At 35.1% G+C, this 26,992-nt stretch overlaps 1 protein-coding gene and 2 long non-coding RNA genes across 6 annotated transcripts in view; 2 read left to right on the top strand and 1 right to left on the bottom strand.

Moving 5' to 3' along the window:
- LOC127983660 (uncharacterized) overlaps nt 1–24,467 on the bottom strand; it is a 62,983-nt gene extending 38,516 nt beyond the window's left edge. The window contains exons 1-2 of the long non-coding RNA XR_008160474.1: nt 24,320–24,467; nt 21,762–21,830 (exon numbers count right to left, since the gene is read on the bottom strand). This is a non-coding gene — a long non-coding RNA (uncharacterized LOC127983660). The remainder of the gene's footprint in view (nt 1–21,761; nt 21,831–24,319) is intronic.
- LOC127983655 (RAC-alpha serine/threonine-protein kinase) lies at nt 1,069–18,764 on the top strand. 4 transcript variants are annotated; one of them, XM_052585872.1, is made up of 15 exons: nt 1,128–1,303; nt 3,279–3,365; nt 6,049–6,197; nt 11,775–11,903; nt 12,085–12,196; nt 12,870–12,996; nt 13,683–13,814; nt 13,980–14,045; nt 14,776–14,844; nt 15,044–15,169; nt 15,302–15,430; nt 16,942–17,156; nt 17,818–17,905; nt 18,263–18,365; nt 18,557–18,764. In XM_052585872.1, the coding sequence occupies exons 3-15, from the start codon at nt 6,152–6,154 to the stop codon at nt 18,634–18,636; spliced, it is 1,422 nt and encodes a 473-aa protein (XP_052441832.1). In that variant the 5' UTR covers nt 1,128–1,303; nt 3,279–3,365; nt 6,049–6,151; the 3' UTR covers nt 18,637–18,764. The 4 variants fall into 4 exon arrangements, with proteins under 4 accessions (XP_052441833.1, XP_052441832.1, XP_052441831.1 ...); XM_052585871.1 differs by having other exon boundaries at nt 3,279–3,420; XM_052585870.1 differs by having other exon boundaries at nt 3,279–3,478.
- LOC127983658 (uncharacterized) lies at nt 21,766–24,605 on the top strand. Its single transcript, XR_008160473.1, has 2 exons — nt 21,766–21,976; nt 24,467–24,605. It is a non-coding gene; the product is annotated as an uncharacterized LOC127983658 (long non-coding RNA).
- The last annotated feature ends 2,387 nt before the right edge of the window (nt 24,606–26,992 follow it).

Below are 26,992 nucleotides of genomic sequence, written 5' to 3'. Positions count from 1 at the left end.
TTTGTCTTTGATAGTCATAAAAATAATCTAAAAAAGTAAATAAAAAAATTTAATTGGTTATTTATTATTATTGTTTTATGATTAATATATCCTCCTTACGACTCAGCCCCGGGCCCATATGCAAAAATGTTGTAGATCCCTGATTGATTTTATGATTTTATGTCTCAAGCTTTCACAAATCCCACAAAATAAAATTAAGCCGTTTTACTAGGCCTACAATAAAACCATGGTTAATTTTGGTAAGGGTTGTGATGTTCACATGTTTTGTTGTTGAGGAAATTAAAGAGGCTGTAGCATTTCTATGGCAAAAAGATGGCCAAAAATAAAAATAAATGTCTAAAAAATAAATAAATATTTTCCCAGATATAGCCTAGTCGTCCTTTAAAAAAGAAAGAAAAGTAAATGCAGGTGATCACGCTGACGCCTCCATGTCCTGCAAACGCTCTTTAGCATCCTCCGCACAAATGATTGGATATGCGCCTAACAGCCCTCAATTACATTATGAAACATTTTTAATGAATACTGTGAAATGCATGAAGTGTTTTATGTCTGTTTATTTTAGGCAATTCGTGCTGGTTTGAGAAGGCTACATTGATCAAACATAATGCTCAATTCACTGTCTGATGCTGCAGCTTGAATTTTACAAACATAAAATGTTCCAAATAAATTAAAAAATTAACGTAATAAAGAAACAGCCTATGATCACTTTGCCATTAAAAACCAAAACTGACCTATTTTAATAAGCTATGTAATGGGGAAGAGAGTGAAAAAAGACGGTCCAGTTGGACTTGGGTCGAGCAGGGCACTTGAATATGTGCTGCATGCCCTGATGCTACGATTGTTGTTGTTCTGTAGACTGTATAATATTTTATGCCAATCATAAGGACTAGTCAACTATACGCTTATATGTTTGTTATATTTAAGCGTATTATTGTAATCATTTACCTATAAGTCCTACTAAATAATCTTCAAATGGAACATTTTTGCTGTGTGGTAAGGCCTTGAAGGAAATGTGGGGTCTGTTTAAGAAAATCTGACGTCACCGCCTGCGCAACTCATTGCTCACTTACTGCACCACACTGAATTATCACGAACGAATGAAGGAAAACCAGAAGAAGGATGAAATAACCGAGAGAGAGAGAGAGAGAGAGAGAGAGAGAGAGAGAGATAGAGAGATAGTGATATAAGAGAGGAAATAGTTTTGCAGGACATACTTTTACCCCCAACAAGATGGAAATAATTTGTGCGAGAAGACGCGCGAAGAATTTGTGAAATGAACCGAAGTCACATCTGAAGTCTTGGGGTATGACATGATATTGTACACGTGCATATAGATTTTCTTTTTTAAGTATGCATGATAGCAGTCTTGTTTTGGGCAGAAGTGAACATGAGATGATTTCCTCAAGCATCTAACCGCATCACGGCTCAAGTTGTTAGAGCTTTAACAACTTTTTTTAATTATGTAAAAAAAAAAAAGCAATCAGACGGTCAGGGATTTGTTGTTGCTTTAAATTTATTTGTTATATAGTATATGGCAGGCTTCAAATGCCGTAAATGTTAATACACACTCTAAAATTGTTAAATAGATATGCATGCAATGATTCTGCATCCAAACAATCGCCAAAATATAAGTGATGTTTGGCTTCACACATGTACAGACTTAGACCATGTATAAATAAATAATAATAAAACTCATACAACAAGGTTACATCTGATAATACAGGTCTATTTATTTGTTTATTTATTTTTTGTAAACAGTTGGCTATTTTGTGTCTGGTGTACATTTGCGCATTGAGGTGGTCAACCAAAGTAGTTTAGTGCCCAGGAGCAATGTTCTGTGAGTGAAGGTGCAAAAGATGTTTAGAATGTAGGAAACAATGACAAAAATGTTTGACATACAATCTACAATTTTCTAGCAAAACCAGCTAGCCCTGTGGATTGATCACTGTTGTGGATTTATTTAAATGTTATTTATTTATTGAATAAGTAAATGAAAGGGATTTCTTTTTAACTTAACTTTTTTAACTATTGTTATTTTTCTGTATATTTAGATTATTAGATTAAGTAATTCAGAGAGGGCTTTTCACATTTAATCCTCTAAGAATTTTTATTTTTTTTATTTCACTTAACAGTGTAAGTGTACCTACTAGTCAAAGCCCACCACCCAAATGTTGTTTAACTGCTGAAAGCAATCATGTCCTAAAAGAAAACCACCCCGTCCTCAAGCTGTAAAACCTGGCGGCTCTATCAAGGTGGTCCATTCTCAACCAGGGGTATAGTGGTTGCTAAGGAACTGAACATAAAAACAAACAGCCCTCTAAAAGCAGTAATTCATGACCATGTTGTCTTACCCAGAATAATTTTAATTTCTGTGTTTGGAATTTTTGAATTCTGTTTTTGGAAATTGTCTTATACTCTGACTTGTTAATAATCCCTTGTTTATTTACACACCAATTGTTCTAAATTAATTGTAAATATGAACTGATGTGAGCAACATTTATGTATGTAAAAAACTATATATATATATATATATATATATATATATATATATATATATATATATATATATATATATATATATATATATATATATATATATTTATATTTGTGAACACTGTGCTACTAATATTCACTATTGGTTAACATTTGGAATAATTTTTCATGTTTTTTGAGAGACATCTTATATGCTCATCAAGGCTGCATTTATTTGATCAATACAGTAAAGCAATATTATGTGATATTAATCATGTGACACTAAAGACTTGGAGTAATGACTGCTGAAAATTCAGCCTTGCCATGACAGGAATAAATTAAAGTACATTTTCAAGTATAATAAAGAAGAAAATTGTCATTTTAAATTGTAGGAATATATCAGAATGTTTTTACTGTATTTTTTGTTTAAATAATTGCAACCTGAGCATAATATATTTATTTCAAAAACATAGTTAAGATTCCATTGCATGCAAAAAAACTGTAAACTTAGCTCTATACACATGCAGTTATGAAATATAAGCATAACAAGGCCGCTGCAAAAAAAAAAAAAAAAAAAAACTAGATGACTGAGGCCCTTTACTCCTTTTCTCCCTCTCACTGAGCCACGAGCAAAAGCTGAAATTTTGAATGAGGTGGGTGGCCTCAGGGACCTCTGTCTCTCACTCTTTCGCTTTATTCGTGCCACGTGACCATCTGCGAGGCCATTGAGTTCATGGAGTGCTGCATTGAGCACAGGCTTGGTTGCCCGCCCACTTTTTTTTTTACTCTCTCTTTTTCTCCTGCAGCGTGGCGGCTTTGGGAGGGGCCGCGCTCAGAGACAAGCTGCAGTGGCAGCACCAGACAGTGAAGCTGACACACATGAGACTTCCCTGGTGTGTGTGGGTTTGTATGAGACAGACAGACAGACAGAGAGAGTCAGTAGAGAAGGTAGTTGTGCCTGAGAGTTGTAGGTCTGTGTGCACCTTTGCATTTGCTTGGCCTCATTGTGAGTAAATGGTTCTTCAGTGTGTATTTTTGCTTGTACATGTCTGAGGAATTTTCTTGTTACAGCACTTCTCATAGATTATGTGATTGCTTATCAGCTAACGTTCTTTCTTTCTTTCTATCTTACTTTCATTCTTTCTTTTGGCTTGCAGCCATAGCCTCTCGTTCTGTTTAAGTGCATGCATGTGTATTTTGAGCCAGAGGATTACCTGCATCTCCTTGTTGCTGATGTTTGAGGCAGGGGGAGGGGAAGTTCACATGGGGTTGTTGTTTCAGACGGCTCCGAGGCAGGAGATCGCTGTTCTTTCTCACTGCATTCCAAGCAGCCAGAAGCTGCATAGCTCTGGGGTGCATCAAGGGCAGCAGGTTTTATTAGTCAGATCTCAAAATCTACAGTTCAAGCTATTTCCCAATTGGTTTGTTCTAATATTATATTCTAACTGTTGTGCCTTTTAAAATAGTGTACCAAATACATGTGCAAACTTTATCAAATTATTTTTTTGTATAAGGATTAAATTGTGTAAACAATATCCCATTGACTCTTGAATATATTTACTCTTTTACTGGTGTGAATAAATCAATTATTTATTATCATTATTTTTTTTCAAATGTGAAGCAGTTACATTGATTTGATATAAACTAAATCTACTGCTCATGAATGGAGTAAGCAATTCAATTACATTATTATAAAGTAAAAACTTAAGGTATGTAGATTAAGAGTATATTTAAGGTATATTAGTAGTGGATACACTGGTATTGGATTGCTATGTTAAAATTTCTACCAACAGCAAGGATCTGCAGGTCATGAGAATTAAAAATTCCTTTAAATTTTGTTGTGTGTACAAAGTGAAAAGCTAATTAATGCATGCTTGGCTTTGAAGAAGACAACTTAAAAAAAAGATTTTATAGAAACATGATGAACATTCAACATGAAAATAACACATCTGAATAAGAAAATGCATGTATGCAACTTGAATGCTTATGAGGTTAAGCATAGTCAAACAAGTCTTTTTATGTGTGTGTGTGTGTGGGGGGGGGGGGGGGGGGGTTAATAGAAGGGATTCTGTGCATATTCTGGCATACCTATGGTTTTATAAATGTTGGTTGATCAGTCAAAGATTTGTAGGTGAAGAACATGGCTATGTTGGTCCACAAATCAGTCTAGAACAGCATAATTACATAATTGTCAGATAAATTAATAATGAGAGATCGCAGAGAACTAGCCGTTAATGTGAAGTAGGCGAAGGGCTGTTGTAAACAATGGAGATTTCTTCATGTAAATTCTTTTATGACAACTTTCAGAAGATTTTAGCGTGTTAATGGATGTTTATTTATTAAGTCTTGGCGGTATAGATCTGTTAGGCTGCTGCAGATGAATTGCTGCTGTTGCTTATAGCTGTAGTTGGAGATTATTGCTACTGCTGCCAAGTGAGTATTTAAGACATACTGCTGCTTAGAGCTTCACGGTTCTGAATAAATTGAGAATCAATTTTTTTTTTTTGTCTCAAAAGGAGATTCTGATTCTCCCACGATTCTGAACTAAACAACAACAACTAAAATGTGTGACAAAATATTACTGCTGCTATTTAATTGTTTAATTTATTTGAATGAATTATTAAACATTTTAATATATATATATATATATATATATATATATATATATATATATATATGTATGTATTTAAAATATTGAATACACCAATTTTTATATAATGAAGAAAAAGTCATTTGAATCAATAATTCAGTGACTTCCTCAATGATGCAGTCGACACAAATGTTATTTGAATGTTATTTTACTTTCAAACGGGGATTTGCTCTATTTTGATTGCTACAATAGAAATCAATGTTTATATCTGAATGATAAAGTTTCATCCCAGTATTTCTGTGATAATATGAATGATTATAAGACATAAATAATACTGTGTAGTTGAAAAGACTGTTTCTTATCCAAACATGGTAACTATCTGCTCTCTGTCAGCAGCAGCGTAAAAGCAGATTTGAATGTTCCAGTAAGACTTTTTCAAAGGTTTAATAGACACGAGCGAATCATTGTCATTTGAAAAAAGGGATTACATAGCTGTTTGAATCGAGATTGTGATCTTTTAACGATTAATCTACTGCTGCTGCATTAATAGGCTAGGATTTATAATAACCCGTAGCAGATCTGTACAGGTGGAGCTGGGGAAGGTGGAGGGTTTAGAGAAACTCTGAAAGTCTGGTGCAAAATGCTAAAGTGAATGCTAATCAGCCATTTAAATGCAAAGCAGTAAACCTATTGGCTGCTTATGCAACATGGACCAATCATCTTGTGTCAAGTTGTTTAACACTGTGAATATCATCAATTTACGTTACCCAAAAGCCTGCACCATCTAGAGTTTTATGACAGAACTTGGCATTTGTTTTTGTTTCTTTTCTGCAGTGTTTTTTATTTTTGAGATGCAATGTCAATATATTCTGTAAGAGTCACACTTATGTAAAGTGCAAGCATGCTTTGTGCTTAAAACAGTAGGATAAAGCTAATATATATTACATAAATAAGTCAGAAACTTTATTTTCTTCTGTTTCCTGCAGGTCACTTGTCCTGCTGAATGTCTAGGCTGGAGACATCCAACAGTTTCCACCTTCTGGTCCTGGTCCAAGTCAAAGGGACAAGAGGGTTTTCTCTCCGGCCACAATGAGTGATGTTGTCATTGTGAAGGAGGGATGGCTACATAAGAGAGGTAAAAATTATGTGAAGATGTGATACTTGTGAAAAACAAACAAAAAAATAAATAATTACTTTTGTTTACATTATTACCATTAGATTGTGTCCAGATAAGAGGTGTTTATGAACCCAGTCCCAAGCAGGGTCAAACTGATAAAAACCTAGCCCAAAAAATACTTAAAACCTAGCCTGTCTACTCACAATTAAGAGTCCAAACTGCATTATGATTTATACACTGAATCCAACAGAAACTGCGCAATCTGCATATTTATAAACATTCAAGACCAATGTCACTACTTGAATTTCACAGCTGTGTGTTGCTGCCTGACATTTTGCTCTCCTCATTTGATTGGAGTTGAGCATTTTGAGCACTGCTCTCAGTCCGGTGTCAGCTCCACAAATCTCCTTGCAAGTGTGAAGCTTAACGTCCATAGGAGTTAACTGAAAATGCCCACTCTGCTCCACCTTGCTCAGCACCATTGTACAGACTACGTCAGTGACAATGCAAAAAGCTGCATCATGTGTCTATAGCTTTTACAAAAGCTGCCATTGTTTTTGTTGCTATTGTTTTTCTTATTTATTCAGTATTTTCAACATTGGCCAACATGTAATCAAATCACATTCTTCTTAAGTAAATTTTCCTACTGTACATGTCAGTGAGAGGATATTACTGTGTTGCACTCCTCAAAGCATGGAAATTTTGAGTTCATGTCTGTCCTTGCAAACCACAGAGCATCGGAGTCATTGAGCCAAAGAGGCAGATGCAACAGTGTACAGGGAAATGACCTGAGGGTGTGGAGAGCAGAAAACAGCAAAAGGGCTGAATATCAAGCACTCAGGGCGTTTGCTATCCTCATTTTGCCAGTGTCCATGAGACATAGACTGCCGGACAGTGTAGGGCTGTGTACTTCTGTAGGCAAGGTCATTTCAGTTCAGCTATGCAGACAGACACCACCCGTAATGGCACTCTAGGCCCAGATGAAAAGCAGCTCTGCCTTTGCCTGGATTTATGCTGCTTAGCATGGCGGCAGGCTTGTTTTGCCCACAAGGGATTTAGGGAGTTATTTTTTTCCCAATGTGTGGCCCATGGGGGCATATTTTGTGTTAATCTGTTAATGTTTAGCATATTTCTTTTTTCATCAAAATTGTATTTTGTATATTCGTATAATTGGATTTGTTTGTTTTTTAAGGATTCTCACCTGTTTATAATCCCCTTTACTAATAAGTACAGTACTTCCTCTTTTTCCTCTGCTCATCTGTCTTATTAAAAAAAGCTGATGTCATTAAAAAGAAGATAGTCCTTGGGTGAAAACTGTGTCTGTATTAATCTGGAACAGAACAATTAAAAAAAACAAAAAAACAAATAGTTGATTTTCTGTCATGCATTAAAAGAACTGACATGCTCCCAGGACGATCGTGTTTTATGATCTCACCATGTGCATGTTTAAAGTGTGTTTATCAGTGCAGATATGAGTCAGCTATAGCAGTAGCTAATTTTTAAACTGCTTGTGTGGCCACGATATCTTTTGTGTCACTTCCTGTTTTCAAGAATCTGACTGTTAGTTACCAGAAGTCCCACTAATGTGGCGACATTAAAATAAAAAATGACAAAGAAATGAAAATCCAACCATGAAACCCCAAACACCAACAGCAGTCATGGCATCTTACCGTTGTTTTTTTTTGAGTAAACTTGTGCAGGCTTGTGTAGCTGACAACCACTCTCATCTGATTGTAATGTGAACTCTTGCTTTTGACAGAGACTGTCTTGGTCTTACTTGAGTTTGAATACAGTCATGGCATAAAGTTTTGGCAGTGAAATAAATGTTATGTTTTGCAAAGTTTATCGCTTAAGCTGTTGTGGATGTTCATTCACATTGTTTCTAGATTATTGTGTATTGAGTGATCAGATGCATTTTAAATAATTGCTAATACCTTCTTTGGCCAAAAAATGAACTTTTCTAAAAAACAAATTCACTGTTTTTTGATCCTGATACAAAATGTCCAGCTAAATTCATTGACTAATCATATAAGAAGCACACGTGAAAGTGCGAATGAGCACTAGTCAGGTCAACTGACTATCAATCAAATTAGATCGTAAGAGCAGACTGATTGGTATAAAAGGTGGGAAGAAGCACTTCTAGTCATTGTGTTCTTGTTAGCAATGATTACCTCCAAAGAAACACGTGCAGCATTCTTCAAAATGGCCCCACATGCAAGGAAATCTCTGCAAAGAATATTGTACCTGAAGAACCATTTACTGGATCATCAAGAAGAGAGGTTTGACTGCAGTGAAGAGGTCTTCAGGACATCCCAGGGTGTCCATCAAGCACCAGGACCATCTCCTTCTGAGGAGACCGCTACGGAATCGTGCAGCACCAGTGCAGAGCATAAAGATTGATAAAGAAGGGACTTGAAGATCATTACATTGAAATTTGGTATCCGTGGCCAGGCAACTCCCCAGATATCAATCCCATAGAGAACCGTTGGTCAGTCCTCAAAAGGCAAGGGGACAAGCAGAAGCCCACAAATTGTAAACAACTCCGAGAACTAATAAGGGGAGAATGGACCGCCATCAGTCAGGATTTGGCTCAGAGGCTAATATCCAGCATGCTAGAGTGAATTGCAGAGGTTATGAAGATTGGCTATTTTTGGCTATTTTTAGCCAATAAAAGTCTTTAAAATTTATGATAAGCTTATCATTGTTTTTCAGTATACCATAGAAATATATGGAAAATAATCTACAAATACTGAGGCAACAAACTTTGCAAAACACAAAAATTATGTCACTGCCAAAACTTTTGGCCATGACTGTAAACAGTAGTTTCCTGTTTGTTTTCATGACTGTAGATAAACTGATTAAATGAAAACTGTTATGGTGAAAGTTCTCAACCTTCTATTTTTAAGGGTTCAGGGATGCCCCTTTTACAAATTACCTTGAAGTACTGCAGGGTACTTCCCCAACAAGAAGAAATTGACTAGTCGTAGGTTTGGACTCGCAGTCTGTGGTTTAAAGGAGAACAGCCTGTGACATGTGTACTGTAAATTGTGTAGTTTACCAGAATTCGATCATAGATACTGACTGCTCGAGTGTCTACATACAGTTAGAAGGAGTACAACTTTAACATTTATATTGTTCACATCTAATTTCCTGATTGCAAAACTTCAATTGGAAAGTAATTATTCACTAATCATATTATTCTGTTTTTAGAGTGACATGTTAAGAATAAGAACTACTACTTAAATTCACAGGGCTCAGACATCCCCCACTTTCTGTTATATTTACCTCAATTTTAAGTTAAGGCTTTTTTTTATCTGATATTTATTTTTATAATATGCTGTTTACTAATCAGCATTTCTTCCAAGTTTTTATCATTTTGATCACTTTGTCTCTTAAACAGCCTTGCAGTGTCACATTAAAACATATAAAAATAAATACATTTTAAATTTTTAGAAATTTTCCATTTAGTCTCTTGGTTATTTGTAAAACTGCATGATTAATGATAATAAGTATAATATAACATCACTCCACTTATAAAATTCCTAAACTATAATTCATGTAAACTCTACAAATATTTATCATGTCATATACACTATCATTAAAAAGTTTAGTATCAGTAAGATTTTTGCTTTAATTCAACAAAATAATAATAATAATGTTGTAATGTTATTAAAATAAATGCAGTTATTTTTAAACTTTCTATTAAGCTATTATGCTGTTTTCACCATTAATAAGAATAAATGTTTGCCAAGCATAAAATCAAGCATATTACAATTATTATTGATTGAACATGTGACACTGAATACTGACATAATGACTGCTGATAATAAATATTTAATTATACTATATATTGGTCAAATAAATTCAGCCATTGTGAGAAAGAGACTTAAAAACATCAAAAACTTAAAAAAGTAGTGTATATGTTTATCATATACAGTCATGCCCAAAAATATGGACACCCTTGGTAATTATGAGGCTGTGAAAATTGATCTGCATTGTTAATCCTTTTTATCTTTTATTTTAAAAAATTCACAAAAAATGAACCTTTCATTGGATAATAAGAATTTAAAATGGGGGAAAATATCATTATGAAATAAATGTTTTTCTCTAATACACATAATACACAAGTATATTCCCATTCATATTCACAATTTGAGCACTCTAGGGTGATTATGAACATGAAATTATCCAGCCATGGCTTCCAGTTTCACAGAAATATAAAGAGGAGGGAAAACAAAGCCCAAATTCCCTTAATCATCCATCAAAATGGGAGAAACCAAAAAATATATTTCTGATGTGCAGCAAAAGATAATTGAGCTTCATAAATTGGTGAAGTGGCTTTAAGAAAAGAGCTAGAGCAGTGAAAATTCCCATTTCCACCATCAGGACAATAATTAAGAATTTTCAATCAACAGAAAATGTTATGAAAAGAGGACGTGTATCAATATCGTCATAATGCATGGTGAGGACATCAGTTTGAGTGGCTAAAGACTTGCAGAATTGCAGAAAACAGTTGTGTCTCGGGGTCAGAGAATTTTTCAAACAGCATCTACATCACCACATGTTGTTTAGGAGGGTCTCAAGAAAAATTATCCTAGCTCATTCAAAAACGAACTCCAGCATAATTATTTATCAGAAACGACTGGAACTTCAAATGGGACTGGCTTCTATGGTCAGATGAAACTAAAAATGAGCTTACAATTAGCAGCAAACACTCAAGATGGGTTTGGTGAAAACAGTGATAAAAAGTATCCCATGTGTACAATGAAATATACTGCTCTATTTTTGATGTTGTGGGCCTATATTTAGATGCATGGCGTCTTTGGTTCTATCAAATACCAACAGATAAAAAAATCAAAAAGTGACTGACTCTGTTAGAAATCTTATAATGGACCATGTTTGGATCTTCCAACCAGACAATAATCTAAACACAAACCTCAAAAACAACACAGAAATGGGTCACTGGCCACAAAACCAAGCTTCTGCTATGGCCATTCCAGTTCCCTGACCAGCAGCTTATAGAAAATGAGTGGGGTGAACTTAATAGAAGCGCCCACCAACATGGAGCTGGGTATCTAAAGGGTCTGAAGTGATTCTGGATGAAGGAATGGTCTCTGATCTCTTATGAGGTGTTCTCCAACCTCATCAGGCATTATAGGAGAACTTTTAGAGCTGTTAAACTGGAAAATGGAGGTTTAAAAAAGAATTAAATAAAAGGGTGTCAATGTGTATTAGAGGAAAACATGTATTTTATAATGATATTTCCCTCCATTTTAAATTCTTATCCAATGAAAGGTTAGATTTTTGTGAATTTTTAAATAAAAGATCAAAAGGATTAACAATGCAGATTAATTTTCACAGCCTTCATTGATCATATTTACCAAGGGTGTCCATATTTTTGGGCATGACTGTATATTATATCATATCATATATATGCCTCCAGTTTAATGGAGTGTCTTTATAATAATAACATAAAAGTGCCTAATGTATTTAGTGGTCCATGGTATCATAACATACGTTTATTAAATATTAATACAGAAATGTTTCCATATTTTGTTTGGATATGTTTTGTTCTACTAATCTGTTTATTTCCAGGAGAATACATAAAAACATGGAGACCAAGATATTTCTTACTCAAGAGTGATGGTACATTTATTGGGTACAAAGAGCGGCCACAAGATGTTGACCAGCTGGAAACTCCACTCAATAACTTTTCAGTAGCCCGTAGGTAGCCATTTCATTTTATCAGTTTGAATAAAAAACAGTTTGAAGAGGAACAAACACACACACACAATTCAATTTGCTGTAATTGTCACCTTTTGCATTCTTTCTTTCCTAACCCAACCTAAGAACATCAAAATAACACGCACACACAAAAACTCTCTCTCTTCTTTTATTCACTCAGAATGTCAGCTGATGAAGACGGAGCGACCGAAGGCAAACACTTTTATTATTCGGTGCCTGCAGTGGACAACTGTTATTGAACGCACTTTTCATGTTGAGACCCCAGAGGAAAGGTTGGTATGTTGTCAGTACCACCGCCCTCCTTTACGCAGAGTACGCAATTTGCGCAGGGCACCAACTCCCAGGGGGGCACCATCCCAGTAGCTAAAAAAAAATAAAAATAATCCCTTCTCGTCTATATTAACATTAACATATAAATATAAAAATACAAATTGAAACATTAACATGGCCACCTTTTCATGATAGAAATGCTATAGCCTCTTAAATTTCTTCAACAAAAACATGTGAGCATCACAACCCTTACCAAAATTAACCATGGTTTTATTATAGTAAAACTGCTTAATTTTATTTTGTGGGATTTCTGAAAGCTTGGGACCATAAAATCAATCAGACAAAAATCATAGCCATAGGTAATTGTCTGGAGCTACAATTTTAATTTATAAATAATGCAATTTAATTACATTTTATAACTTTTTTATTTAAATTCTATTTTGAGCCCTTATAGTGAGGTTTTTTGTTGTTGTTTTTTGAAGAAGGGGGCACAACAATAATATTCTGCTTAGAGCACCCATTTGGCCAGCAGCGGCCCTGTGTGCTGTATTCAGAAGCAGACAGTGCAGTGTCTGTTTAGCTTTAATTCATGATAGTGCTTAAATTAAACTTCTGTGGAATAAAAGAAAGCTGTAAAATTACAGTTCCCCTCCATGATTTTCTTGTTTTGGGCAGGGAGGAGTGGACGAAGGCCATCCAGGCTGTGGCAGATAGTCTACAGAAGCAGGAGGAAGAGAGAATGGACTCTGCACCCGACCTTATGGACATGGAGATGTACCTGTCCAAACCTCGACTCAAAGTGGTAGAGAGTTTCTTGTCCTCTCTACTCTTTCTATAGAAATTTAATGATACAGTGTTTTTTTTTTAAGGTTAAAATATTTTTTATGGTTGCTAAACAACTCTTAAAGAGCAGGTCATATGGGTTTTTGAAAAATATCTCTTTTGCAGTTTATAATGTAGCTATCCCTAAATGAAAGCAATCTGCAAAGATATTGTCTCTCAGAAGAGACTCGGTTCTGAATTGCCTTAACAAGTATTTTCTAATCTTTTGCCTGTTATGGGTATACAACACATTTGCATAATCCCCGCCTGCCCACGAAATACAAACAGAGTCAGACCTGCCCACAAACACTTCCGCTGGTTAGACTGTTTACATGATGCTGGAAGACGCTGTGTTCAAGGATACCACAGAAATACAATTCCAACCTTTTGTTGTGTGCATCTAATTTTATTCTGAGAAAATTACAATGTTTTCTGACTTTAGATGCATTTAAACCTTTTGTAAGGGACTCAACACTATATAAGGACACTTTAAAATATCATATGACCTGCTTTTTAAGTAAACAATATAAGATGTGAACCTAAACCTAAAAAACTAAAAATAACCTGTTTAAATACATTTTTGTACCTTAGATTTAAATTTTTTAAATGATATAGGATATTTTAAAAGTGTATTTCTCAAAGACTTTTCTTTATGCTTTTGTGTAGACAATGCATGATTTTGAATACCTCAAACTCTTGGGGAAAGGCACTTTTGGGAAGGTCATACTAGTGAAGGAGAAAGCCACGGGAAAATACTATGCCATGAAAATTCTTAAAAAGGAGGTTATTGTAGCAAAAGTAGGTCCTTTGCCTTTTTCTGTCTACTTTTTTTCCAGTAAATGTAAACATTGTTTTTTCTATTTGTCTGTACAATGTATTTTTTCAAGTTCTATTTAAATGCATACATCGTAGTTACTTCATATTAAAAGTTCTAACTAATTCTTTTCATTACTTTATTTACAGGATGAGGTAGCACACACACTTACTGAAAACCGGGTCCTCCAGAACTCCAAACACCCTTTTTTAACAGTAAGCTGATGATATTAAAGTAAAATGACTGTAAAGAGTAGGAGACATTTTAGAATTTGCATTTATCACAAACTAGAACTGATTTACAGAACATTCCAGTTTCCGTTTTTTTGATAGGATTTGGGGTTAAGTTTATTCTTAAATAATAATTTAATTGAGCAGGGGCAGATTTATAAAATTGTTCATCGGGTTGCATAAGGACTGTAAGGAGTGGCACCCATGCATAGTTCTTGTCAGTTTGTGGCCTGGCATAAACATTTGTGTCCATGAATATTCAAAACATTTATATTTCAACAAAAGAACCACCTATACTGGTAATAATTTCAAATAAATAACAAGATATCAATATCCAGCTAATCAAGTCTGTCAGGCTTATTTGAAAGCTACATGGTATGTGTGTTGAAGCAGGGTTGGTACAAAACTCTTCAGGCCTCTGACACTCCAGGAATTGAGTTTGAAACCCCTGATCGATAATCAATCAGTAATTTATTATTGATTTCAGAAGGCAAAAGTGATACTGATTTCCATTATGAGAAGCATCGTGAAATATAATATCCCGTAATCCCAGGCATCCTTTTCGGACGGGATTGGATTTCTCTGAGGATCTCTGAATTAGCAGAATTAACAATCTTTTTTTGTTTCCACTGATAATCAATATTAAACTAGAGAATAAATGTAAATATTCCTTTAATAATGAATGTTACAACACCTAATGTCACCTGTGTTTCAGGGTTTGAAGTATTCTTTCCAGACTCATGACCGATTATGTTTTGTTATGGAGTATGCAAATGGTGGAGAGGTGAGATCTTGTAAAGGTGAAGTTTAGTAATGATTGTTTATTCAAATTAATGAGCTAATTATTTAATTTGCATGCATGCTTTATTTAAATGATGTGTGTACTACATATAATATGTTTTATCCCAGAAGATCCTAAATTCCAGATTTTCTTACTGTTTATCGTTTGTGATATTTATGGGGTATTTGTTCTTATATCACAGCTTTTTTTTCATTTATCGCGAGATCGTGTTTTTTCGGAAGAAAGAGCACAGTTTTATGGAGCAGAGATTGTCTCAGCCCTGGATTACCTTCATTCTGAGAAAAACGTTGTTTATAGAGACTTAAAGGTGAGATAAAAATTATATACAAGAAGAATCATGTTTAATAACTTAAAATGTATAAAATTACTTTTTAGTATAATGCTACTTGTTATATCATTATCAAACCAATATGTTACATAACACAATTCTTCTGTGAAGTTGGAGAACTTGATGCTGGATAAAGATGGCCACATAAAGATCACTGATTTTGGCCTGTGCAAGGAGGGAATTACAGAGGGAGCAACAATGAAGACATTCTGCGGTACACCAGAGTACCTGGCTCCAGAGGTAAGAAAACATTAGATGAAAGATATGTGCAATGAGTTCAATACACTAATAGTTTGTAAATACACTATGCAATAATATCTGTATGAACAGAGAATAGAGAAGGAAGTCCAGGTTGGTACAAAGAAACACATATTTTCTATCTCTGGAAGCAGAGAATGGGCCACTATGGCTCTCCAACAGGAGAGTGCAGGAACACAAAGCAGGGGGTTTTAATCCGATCTGGTCTTTTGAAGACCATTTTGAATACATGAGCTAATTTATAAAGGAGTTCGGGGTGAGGGGGGTTGCTATGCATTTTTAAGTGGTGTCATTTTGAATCATTGTTTAATAAGATTCTGGAGCGTGCAAATCTGGATCTGATTCACTGACCTGTTGGTTCAGTGCTGGCTATCCCTGAAAACTTTTAACTGCAGTGGACCCTTACTACACTTAAGGTGTATGCAGTAGAGCGATGGATAACTTCACCTGTACAGTGTTATTGTGATTCCTCCAACATTTAGATTTCACACCTTTTGCATTTTATATATTTCCTTATCACTGCGTAATGAAACAGTCATTCCTGCTTGCAATTACTATAAATATAACGCAGCTTTATTCACACATACATACATACATATTAAGAGTTACTAGAACAAATTAAAATTGTAAAAATCCTTACAGAATTTATATCTTTCAAACCTATCACATTAACATATCACAGTATAATGTATTTACGTATAACTCCAACTTGCAACTGCTTAAAACATATCCAGCTTTACCCACATACTGTACGTTTGTCACTACACCAAATAGAAATGGAACAAAACATTAAATATTTGATACCTTTCAAACCTTACAGATTTCCATATCATAGCATAATGTATTAATAACGCCAACTTGCAACTACTTCAAATACATCCAGTGTTATTCACATACGCATCTATTGCCAGCTGCTATCTAATCATCTATAGCCTATTGGTAAATTTGGACACTTAATGTGGATTGTAAAAATCTATATACAAATGAAAATTGTCTTCCATCTTTCGAGCATTTGGGAGTATTTTTGGGAATATACCACCATTTTAATCAGTTCCACATGCTATCATCTGATCTGTCATGTGATTAATCATGGATAATAATAGTACAGCAAAAGCTATTAGAAGGTAGATGGCTCCTAATGCTTTGAAATCACTCTTGCGGTACTTTGATGTCATACACCGATTGGTCAAGCACAATGCCTCTTCAAATTGTACATACCTAATGGAGATGTTGAGAACTTATGTCATTACAAACCATGAGCTGTGATGTGAAAGGCAGCCATTTAATGCTTCACTGTTAAAACATTGGTTACACTGTAATGAAATTTGTGGTTTTACATGAGTTTACATAAATATATTTTTTGTCAGAATGGTTTTCAATAATAAAAAAATAAAAAATAAACATTTTCCACGATATTTTAGTTATATACCATGCCAGCCAGCAAAATCTTGACCACTTGGCCTCAATTTTGGTTCTCTGCTGCTATTTCTCAGGTTCTTGAGGACAATGATTATGGCCGGGCGGTGGACTGGTGGGGGCTGGGTGTAGTCATGTACGAGATGATGTGTGGCCGGCTGCCCTTCTACAACCAGGATCATGAGAAACTCTTTGAATTGATCCTCATGGATGAGATCCGTTTTCCTCGTACACTTGGACCTGAGGCAAAATCTTTGCTGTCAGGACTGCTTCAGAAAGACCCGAAGCAGCGGTGAGAGACCTTCTCCATGTGCACTGTTTCAATAATTCATGATGAATGATGGATAATTGAAAAATAATCTCTCAAGTAATTGATTCATAACATCACTTGGAAGGTCTCTGAGTCTTTTAATTGATTTTTTCAAAAAAAATTTAATAAGAGCAATTTACATGCAACCTTGTCCCTTTATGAAGTAAAAAAAAAAAAAAAAAACAATGGTCAAAAAGGAATGGGGATTGACTATAGTGGCCCAGATTTAAAACTGCTAGTTAGAGACAAGAGTGGTTTAGTTCAAATGTGGTAGAAGAATAGTCCGTGATATAGAATAGCGAGAAGATGGACTCACAGACAATGATTTTAGATTAAGATGAATCACAAGCTACTGAATGAAGACTCTTTTTTCTTTTGGGGACAATTGATTTCAATTAATAGTCTTACAAATAGTCATCTGTGACATTATTTTGCTGTCACACTGTTTAATTTATATCCCTGCTGCCTAATCAGAAAAAAAATATATATATACAAGCAAGAACTAAGAACTGTCTGAAAATCTAGTTTAGTGAAAGTATAGTTTTCTGTGTGTGTGTTTTAACATTTCCCTGAACGTTGTTGGTATTAAAGGTAACAAGTAATGCAGCTGTTTGTCATCTGTTTTGGGGTTTTCTTTCTGCAGGTTAGGTGGAGGTCCAGATGATGCAAAAGAAGTCATGCAGCATAAGTTCTTTGCAGGCATTGAGTGGCAAGATGTTTATCAGAAGAAGGTGAATAACAATAGCATTCAGTCATTGGCAAAATTCTTGTTGGTCATAAAGAGAGGCCACTATATATATATATATATATATGTGACATGATATACAGCCAAGTATGGTGACCCATACTCAGAATTCATGCTCTGCATTTAACCCATCCAAAGTGCACGCACACTGCAGTGAACACACACACACACACACTGTGAACACACACCCAGAGCAGTGGGCAGCCATTAATGCTGCGGTGCCCGGGGAGCAGTTGGGGGTTCAGTGCCTTGCTCAAGGGCACCTCAGTCATAAGAGTCAAACTCTCTAACGACTAGGCCACGACTTCCCAAAATATATCTATCTGTATCTGTTTCTCCACAGCTTGTACCACCCTTTAAGCCCCAGGTAACGTCAGAAACAGACACTCGCTACTTTGATGTGGAGTTTACAGGGCAGACCATCACCATCACACCCCCAGGCCAAGGTGATGCCCCTCTCTTACAGTACATGTTAAAAAACTCTCACTTAACAAATATTTGGATAATTGCGAAGGCACCACCTAGTGGTGATTTTCAGGTTGTTCTATAAAATCTTTTTACAAATTGAAGAAATACTGTACATTATTCTTTGGCCATAATTTTATCTGTGATTATTTTATGTATGATTATTTTCCAGATGAAAACATGGAGTCCTTCGACAGTGATAGAAGACCCCACTTCCCTCAATTCTCATATTCTGCCAGTGGCACAGCATAAAAAGTCTTTAAAAGAATACTTGACCTAGAAATATTTGTGAAAATTTGCTTAACCCCATATCATTCCAAATCAGTTTGACTTTGTTCCACATGTGAAACCTAAATATATTTTTTTATATCCTGGTAAAACTTAAATTTAGTCATTTTTGGAGCTTGACATCATATCCACACAGATTTTACACTGGATCTATTAAAGTGAACGTTTCAGATCCATTCGACCAGTTGGCAGACGTAATGAAAGTGCATGGAGTACACCAAAGATGGAACAGGGCATCAGTTTCCTGTTGGATATTTGTTGTGTTGTGCTACGTCCAGTGTAGACAGCATCACTAGTTATATTAGGTTCTGTGTGCTTTTGTAGTGTCACATTGCAGTGCTTGTGTAGACATATCCACACACAACACATTAGGAACAATACAAGGTTAAATAAAGGATGACAGAATTTTGATTTTGGGGTGAACCTTTCCTCATTCCTTTAATAACACTTTCTACACAAATACACTCCACTGAGACACTGTAATAACTGTCCCATAGCCATTGCTGCATTATACTTATTTTGTAGTAACACCCTTCTGCAAAGGAATACTGGATTCACAATGTAAAGATTTTATCAGTGATCGTTATTCATTTATTGCATATTGCTAGGTTTTTGAAACAGGATTCATTCTGTGTTTTGTTCACCAAAATAATAATTCTGTTATCATTTACTCAAACCCATGTTGTTCCAAACCTGTAATACTTTCTTACCCACATTTTTCTACTTAAGTTGTACTTAAAATGTTGTCCCTAAGTATGACTGTAGTGTTTCATGGTTGTGTCCTATGAGGACACAGTATAACCTAATACCAAAGAAGTGTTGAATTACAGTCATGTTAGAGACTTATGTTTGAGTATAATGTTTTATACTCTTTATACACATTTTTTTTTTTTTTTTTTTAGATTGCTTTAATTCCCTTTTAGAGAGAATGGTCTTTCAAAAGATTCAAAGTATTTGCCAAAATACTCTCCACACCAGATTTCCTCAAACAGAACAGCTAGAAATTCAGTATAGTAGACTGGACATCACTATTTGCATGAAATTTACAGCGATGCACTAAAGGTTTCAGCTAGTGGTAATAGAGGTTAATTAGTTTAATAATTATTATGTTAATGCAGTTTACAAGATTTACAAGATCTGACCCTACAATTTATTCACACTTTCCTTAACTCTTAATTGAACATAGGAAAAAAAGTTTTTTCATCCAAGTTTATCATAGGGGGAAATGGTTATACAGCATAAACTGAAATTGCCAAACAATTAATTTAATTAACTTAATAACATTCTTACATTGATTTATAATTTATAAGTTCTTATTTTTTTGTTAACATGTTGCATGGTACCCAATATTTATTATTTCATTTTAAATGGTGTATTACATGAATTTGTTTAAGAATTGTATTACAAGGAATCCATTACTAAAGTTTCCAGACCCTTCATTTAGTAAAATATGCTGCAATTAATTCAAGCGTTGGCTAATTGGCTTTTATTTCAGTGTTTAATGTTTTATCGAAGACATTGGGATAAATATATTATTATTATTATTTGTTAACTTGTCAATGCTGTAAAATCAAGCTTTTTTTTTTTTTTTTTTTTTTTTGTGGAACCATTTTAAAAGTTGCATAATAATATAAATATGACAAGCATGTTTCACATTTTGACCCTTAGATAAAACTATAGATAAAAACACTGAGCATTGCTGAGTTTGGATTTGAATAATGAAACCTTGAAATATAATTTAATGTTGGTTGGTAATGTGTATCATTATATTTTTCTTTTCCTTTTTCTACTTGCTTTTTTATTTTATAAAAGTTTTTCTACTTCACTAAAAATGAAACATTTTGAATGAATACACTCCATTTTCAAATTGTGAATGTTTATCTAAAAAACCATGAGCTTCAGTTATTTTAGTTATATTCTATTTGAGTGAGGGACAAAAATATTATACAATGTTTTGAAAAAATATATAACTTTTTTCTTTTTTTAATTAAAGACCTTATCCTCTTGCTTTTGTTTATGTGTCATTACTTTTTATTATTAATAAAGACCATATCCTCTTTGTATATAGTACAGTGATGTCTTACACTTCTATAGAAGAATAATGAACATGCTTGGGGAAACTGAGAATACACAGTATTAGTTTGAGATCAGTTTATGTAGAATCAATGTAAATATAATTAAAACACATTGACTATAAGAATCAAAGTATTGTGACCTTCCCCATATTATTTTATTATTATTGAATGCGTTGACAGTTTCTGAAACAATGACTCCTTTTCTTTAAACTTACACAAGATATGCACACACAACATTACATATCTGTTTCAAAAGCAAACACTTTTTAAATTATTTTACTCATTAAAAATTGTGTTTTTGCATAATAACTCATCACACAAACATCAAATGATTAATTATATACAGGTACATGTCAAACTACATATGGATATGTCAAATGTAAAACACTACTATCTTTTGACTTTGCTTGTTCATTGTGCAGTGGAGTGCACAGGAGTTTGTCATACACATAAAAATACACTGTATGTACAGTGTGCATGAAGAATTGATAGAATTTACTTCGAACTGAATGAATTAACACTGAACTGATGAGCTGTACACTTGGCTTGTTAGAGCTGCTTTAAAGCAGAGTTTGAATTACCACTGCTTTGAAACAACCAGAATATAAGTAACTTGTATGCATCTTCAGTATTTACATAGAATTACACAGAAAGGGCGAAAAATGTGTTTCTCTCAAAGTCATGTATAGATGTTTTCACTCTGGATGTTTGGGTGTGGGTAAGCAGTAAATAAGTGTGGCATTTAAATGTTTTTAAGTTTTACGTTTTGTGGATGTGGACTTGATGTGAAAATAGTTTCACTAAGTGTGCCTAAAGGTTAACTTTTAGTGTGTAAGCAAATTGTAATCACTGTAACTACTTGGCATATTAACAAAAACATCTCTTAAGAAATATATTATACAAATGTTGACTGATATTACTTTAAAACATTGGTCTTAAACTCACAGCTCTGCAGTTTTGCTCCAACCCTAATCAAAGACACCTGATCCAGCAGCTGATCAAGGTCTTCAAGACCTCTACTGCCCTGAAAGACAGCGGAGACCAGGACAACTAGAGTCCCAGATACAGATCCCCTGTAAAGACCTTGTCTCAGAGGACCACCAGGACAAGACCACAGGAAACAGATGATTCTTCTGCACAATCTGACTTTGCTGCAGCCTGGAATTGAACTACTGGTTTCGTCTGGTCAGAGGAGAACTGGCCCCCAACTGAGCCTGGTTTCTCCCAAGGTTTTTTTCTCCATTCTGTCACCGATGGAGTTTCGGTTCCTTGCCGCTGTCGCCTCTGGCTTGCTTAGTTGGGGTCAGGCCCGTCGCAACAAGGCAGGCAAACCAAGCAATTGCTTGGGGCCCCGAGCTGACCTGGGGCCCCAAGACAACGACTGGTTAAGAATAAAATGCAACGACACTGTGTGAGCGCCCCTTTGATCGTCAATGCAGTAACGTGTAATGACACTGTTATTGGGATCCCCCTCAAGGGGGCCCCTCTCAGTAGTCGCTGAAAGCAGCCAGCCAACCAAGTCAAGTGATCTCTGCATTTTTTTTTTTTTTTTCGAAAGGAAGGAATATGGTTACAGTAATATGTTTTTTTTTTTTACGGGATAAGGAAAACGCAGATCAGAAATCGCAGACTGCAAGGAGTCAGCAGTGTTTTGATTTGAGGGCTCAGGCAAACATAAAGAGAACGTCGTGGCGTGTTTCGATTGCAAGAATCGCGGAATCCAGTCATAAAAACGGAATTTACAGTTTAACGCAGAATGACACGTAATTTGCCAGATTTTGAATGAATGAATGAAAAATAGGTCATTGCGCTTACATCAAACCACGATACGGCGGTTTGTCGGGGGGCCTCTATGTCCATTTTGCTTGGGGCCCCCAAATTCCTTCAAACGGCCCTGGTTGGGGTTACTTCATCTACAGCGATATCATTGACTTGATTGCAAATAAATGTACAGACACTATTTAAACTGAACAGAGATTACATCACTGAATTCAATGATTAACTGCCTTTAACTATCATTTTGCATTATTGACACACTGTTTTCCTAATGAATATTGTTCAGTTGCTTTGACGCAATGTATTTTGTTTAAAGCGCTATATAAATAAAGGTGACTTGACTTGACTTGACTAGAAATAACCAAGCAGGTGTGATTTGGATCAGCTGTGGCCCTCCAGGAACTGAGTTTGAGACCACTGCTTTAAAATTTAAAGAAATAGTTCTATCAAAAGATGAATTCGTATATATAAAAAAAAAAGTTTACAAAATATAGGCTATGTTTGTGTGCAAGAAGCAAGTTTTTTATATATATACCTTGTTTCATGTACTGCATTTAGGCTACTGAGACTTGTTATGGCACTTGCAAATCATGGCTCTTTTGATGAATTTGGGTGCTTCCATTGCCCTTATTAGCTCTATATTTCCTCGCAGCCCGGTGAAACACACCAATTTGAAAAACTAATGGAATGCATAGTCGATATAAAAAATTGGATGACGAGTAATTTCTTACTGCTAAATTCAGAAAAAACAGAGGTGTTAATCATAGGGCCTAAAAACTCTACTTGTAATAACCTAGAACACTGTCTAAGACTTGATGGTTGCTCTGTCAATTCTTCGTCATCAGTTAGGAACCTAGGTGTGCTACTTGATCGCAATCTTTCCTTAGAAAGCCATGTTTCTAGCATTTGTAAAACTGCATTTTTCCATCTCAAAAATATATCTAAATTACGGCCTATGCTCTCAATGTCAAATGCAGAAATGTTAATCCATGCATTTATGACTTCAAGGTTAGACTACTGTAATGCTTTATTGGGTGGTTGTTCTGCACGCTTGGTAAACAAACTACAGCTAGTCCAAAATGCAGCAGCAAGAGTTCTTACTAGAACCAGGAAGTATGACCATATTAGCCCGGTCCTGTCCACACTGCACTGGCTCCCTATCAAACATCGTATAGATTTTAAAATATTGCTTATTACTTATAAAGCCCTGAATGGTTTAGCACCTCAGTATTTGAATGAGCTCCTTTTACATTATACTCCTCTACGTCCGCTACGTTCTCAAAACTCAGGCAATTTGATAATACCTAGAATATCAAAATCAACTGCGGGCGGCAGATCCTTTTCCTATTTGGCGCCTAAACTCTGGAATAACCTACCTAACATTGTTCGGGAGGCAGACACACTCTTGCAGTTTAAATCTAGATTAAAGACCCATCTCTTTAACCTGGCATACACATAACATACTAATATGCTTTTAATATCCAAATCCGTTAAAGGATTTTTAGGCTGCATTAATTAGGTAAACTGGAACCGGAACACTTCACATAACACCGTACTTTCTACATCATTAGAAGAATGGCATCTACGCTAATATTTGTCTGTTTCTCTCTTGTTCCGAGGTCACCGTAGCCACCAGATCCAGTCTGTGTCCAGATCAGAGGGTGACTACAGTCACCCGGATCCAGTACGTATCCAGACCAGATGGTGGATCAGCACCTAGAAAGGACCTCTACATCCCTGAAAGACAGCGGAGACCAGGACAACTAGAGTCCCAGATACAGATCCCTTGTAAAGACCTTGTCTCAGAGGAGCACCAGGACAAGACCACAGGAAACAGATGATTCTTCTGCACAATCTGACTTTGCTGCAGCCTGGAATTGAACTACTGGTTTCGTCTGGTCAGAGGAGAACTGGCCCCCCAACTGAGCCTGGTTTCTCCCAAGGTTTTTTTCTCCATTCTGTCACCGATGGAGTTTCGGTTCCTTGCCGCTGTCGCCTCTGGCTTGCTTAGTTGGGGTCACTTCATCTACAGCGATATCGTTGACTTGATTGCAAATTAAAACAGACACTATTTCAACTGAACAGAGATGACATCAATGAATTCAATGATGAACTGCCTTTAACTATCATTCTGCATTATTGAGACACTGTTTTCCAAATGAATGTTGTTCAGTGCTTTGGCGCAATGTATTTTGTTTAAAGCACTATATAAATAAAGGTGATTGATTGATTGATTGATTATTTGTAAGACGTAATGGGCTACATTGCTAATATTTATCATCAACATCAGGGCCGTGCACAGACCTTTTGAGGGGCATGTGCTGAAACTGAAAAAGGGCACCCCCCCCCCCTTTTTATATCAAGATTATTTAGTAAGCCTGCATAAAAGGAAGAAATGGTCACATCTTCATGACAAATTCAATAACACAAAATAATAGTCTCAAAAGCTTTAGATTTATTCACGATTAATAACGACCATAATAATAATATTAGATAATTAGATAATATAGATAAACAGGGTTTTAAGGGCTTCTTTAAACCTAATACAACAGCAACCTTCTGTGAGCCATGTATCTGGCAAAAATTTGATACTGTGGTGGACCAGGGATGTTGGTCTCTTGAAGGTCTCTTATTCACTACACTTTCCCTAAAATAAGCCAGCAATGAAAAAATAAATAAAAATAGTGAAAAGTACAGTTGCAGTGAAAAGCATTTCTGAAGGATCACGTGACACTGAAGAGTACTGAACTGGAGTAATGATGCTGAAAATTCAGCTTTGATCACAAAAATAAATTACATTTTAAAATATTCAAATAGAAAACAGTTATTTAAAATTGTAAAAATATTACACAATATTACTGATTTTGCTGTATTTTGGATCAAATAAATGAAGCCTTGGAATGAATCATGAATTACATTCTGCATGATAAAATATAAAGATTTCAGTGATCTTCTGTATTTTTTTTTTTTTTTTTTTTGTTACTACTAAATTTCTGTAGTAAAACAATGTTTTACAACATTTTATACATGTGAGGACGAGCGGAGAGTATACCATAACATGATTAGCCTAAATGTTAATAAATTAAGTGTATCAGCAATCATAAATCAAAAAAGAAATTTATTATCAGGTGACGAGGATCACTCGTCGCTTTGTGTAAGTTCCAGTACGAAACAGCGCGGGGGGCGCACCTGTTATGATTTTCCGATGGTAAAAACAAATTATATGTTGTTGTATTACTTATCAATTTATCGTTTTTGACCAGCGAATGTGTGCAAATGTTGTTGTTTTTCTGTCCGTCATTAAAACGGCGACGGCGCCTGCCGCTGCCGGGATCACATTACATTTTCTTCTAGGTTACAAATTAGTTTTTGTAGCTATATAGACGGAGCGCTCAGTTTTTCCTGTGGTAAAATGCATTTGGCCAAAATAGCATTTTATTAAAGATGAAATGCAACTGTATGCACAGGCTATTTAAGTGTTGGCTATGACTAGATGGCAAATGCTAGCCGTCTCTCAGGCGACGTCCCACATGTCTCAGTCAGTGAGTCAGTCAGACATCAAATAAATAAAATATGAGCCTTTATAGACATAGTGTTTAGTAGTACTTATTCAAACAACAAGACATTTATTTACCCTTCGCAAAACTTTGTTCAGCTCAGCTGGTGTCTACTGTGCGGCTGCTGTGGAACTTCAGTTGATTCAATGAATATAGAGGGGGCGGAGTTATCAGCTTACTGACAGCTTGAGGATCGAATAAGATTTACACAAGCTCGTTTTAAGAACTTTCATGTGCTAAATATTTGTAAAACAGACAGACAGACGTAAAGGGTGACCAATAGCATTGATAAAAAAAAAAAAAAAAAACACCACCAAAAAAAGGGCACTTCGGAGTGTAAGGGCAAAAAGGGCATGTGCTCTGCACAGGTTGAGCCCTACCTGTGCACGTGCCTGATCAACATCCTTTATTGCTATAATAATAACATGAGCTGCATACAAAACACACAAGAAAACATGTTGTCATAATCATGTCTATATATTTGTAGTAAAATATATACAGTATGTGTGTATTTATATATACTGTACCTAATAATTAAACATACGGTATATTATGCAAACAAATACTTTAATTTTGTATGCCAGCACTAATATGTAAATATATATATATGAATATACGGCCTATAGAAAGCAGTATTCAATCTGGCAAATTCTATTTTAATGTGCATTAATATGCGGCATTAGCAAACCATCTCTTAAGCATTATATAATGTTTATTAATATTCAAAAAAGCGTTTTACCTTGGACTGCATGTGAAAAAAAATTACCTGACATAGTTATAAAAATCTATTCCAAATTCATATTCACATTAAAATATGCATTGACAAATTAGATAAGGCAATTAAAAATAAGACATATGACATGAAATTAGCAATAAAATAAAATTATTTTTCTTTAAATTATTTTCTTTATA

This window comes from Carassius gibelio, chromosome B20 (genome assembly GCF_023724105.1).
Source record: "Carassius gibelio isolate Cgi1373 ecotype wild population from Czech Republic chromosome B20, carGib1.2-hapl.c, whole genome shotgun sequence".
Classification (NCBI taxonomy): Eukaryota; Metazoa; Chordata; class Actinopteri; order Cypriniformes; family Cyprinidae; genus Carassius; species Carassius gibelio.
The sequence above is the reverse complement of the archived record's forward strand: the minus strand, read 5'-3'. Positions and strand labels throughout refer to the sequence as shown.

Excerpts from the sequence above, each read along its gene's own strand:
- LOC127983655 (XM_052585873.1), top strand. The coding sequence starts at position 6,152 with ATGAGTGATGTTGTCATTGTGAAGGAGGGATGGCTACATAAGAGAG. Across the intron at positions 6,198-11,774 it reads GGGATGGCTACATAAGAGAG|GAGAATACATAAAAACATGG; the intron begins GTAAAAATTATG and ends GTTTATTTCCAG. Across the intron at positions 12,997-13,682 it reads CCAAACCTCGACTCAAAGTG|ACAATGCATGATTTTGAATA; the intron begins GTAGAGAGTTTC and ends GCTTTTGTGTAG.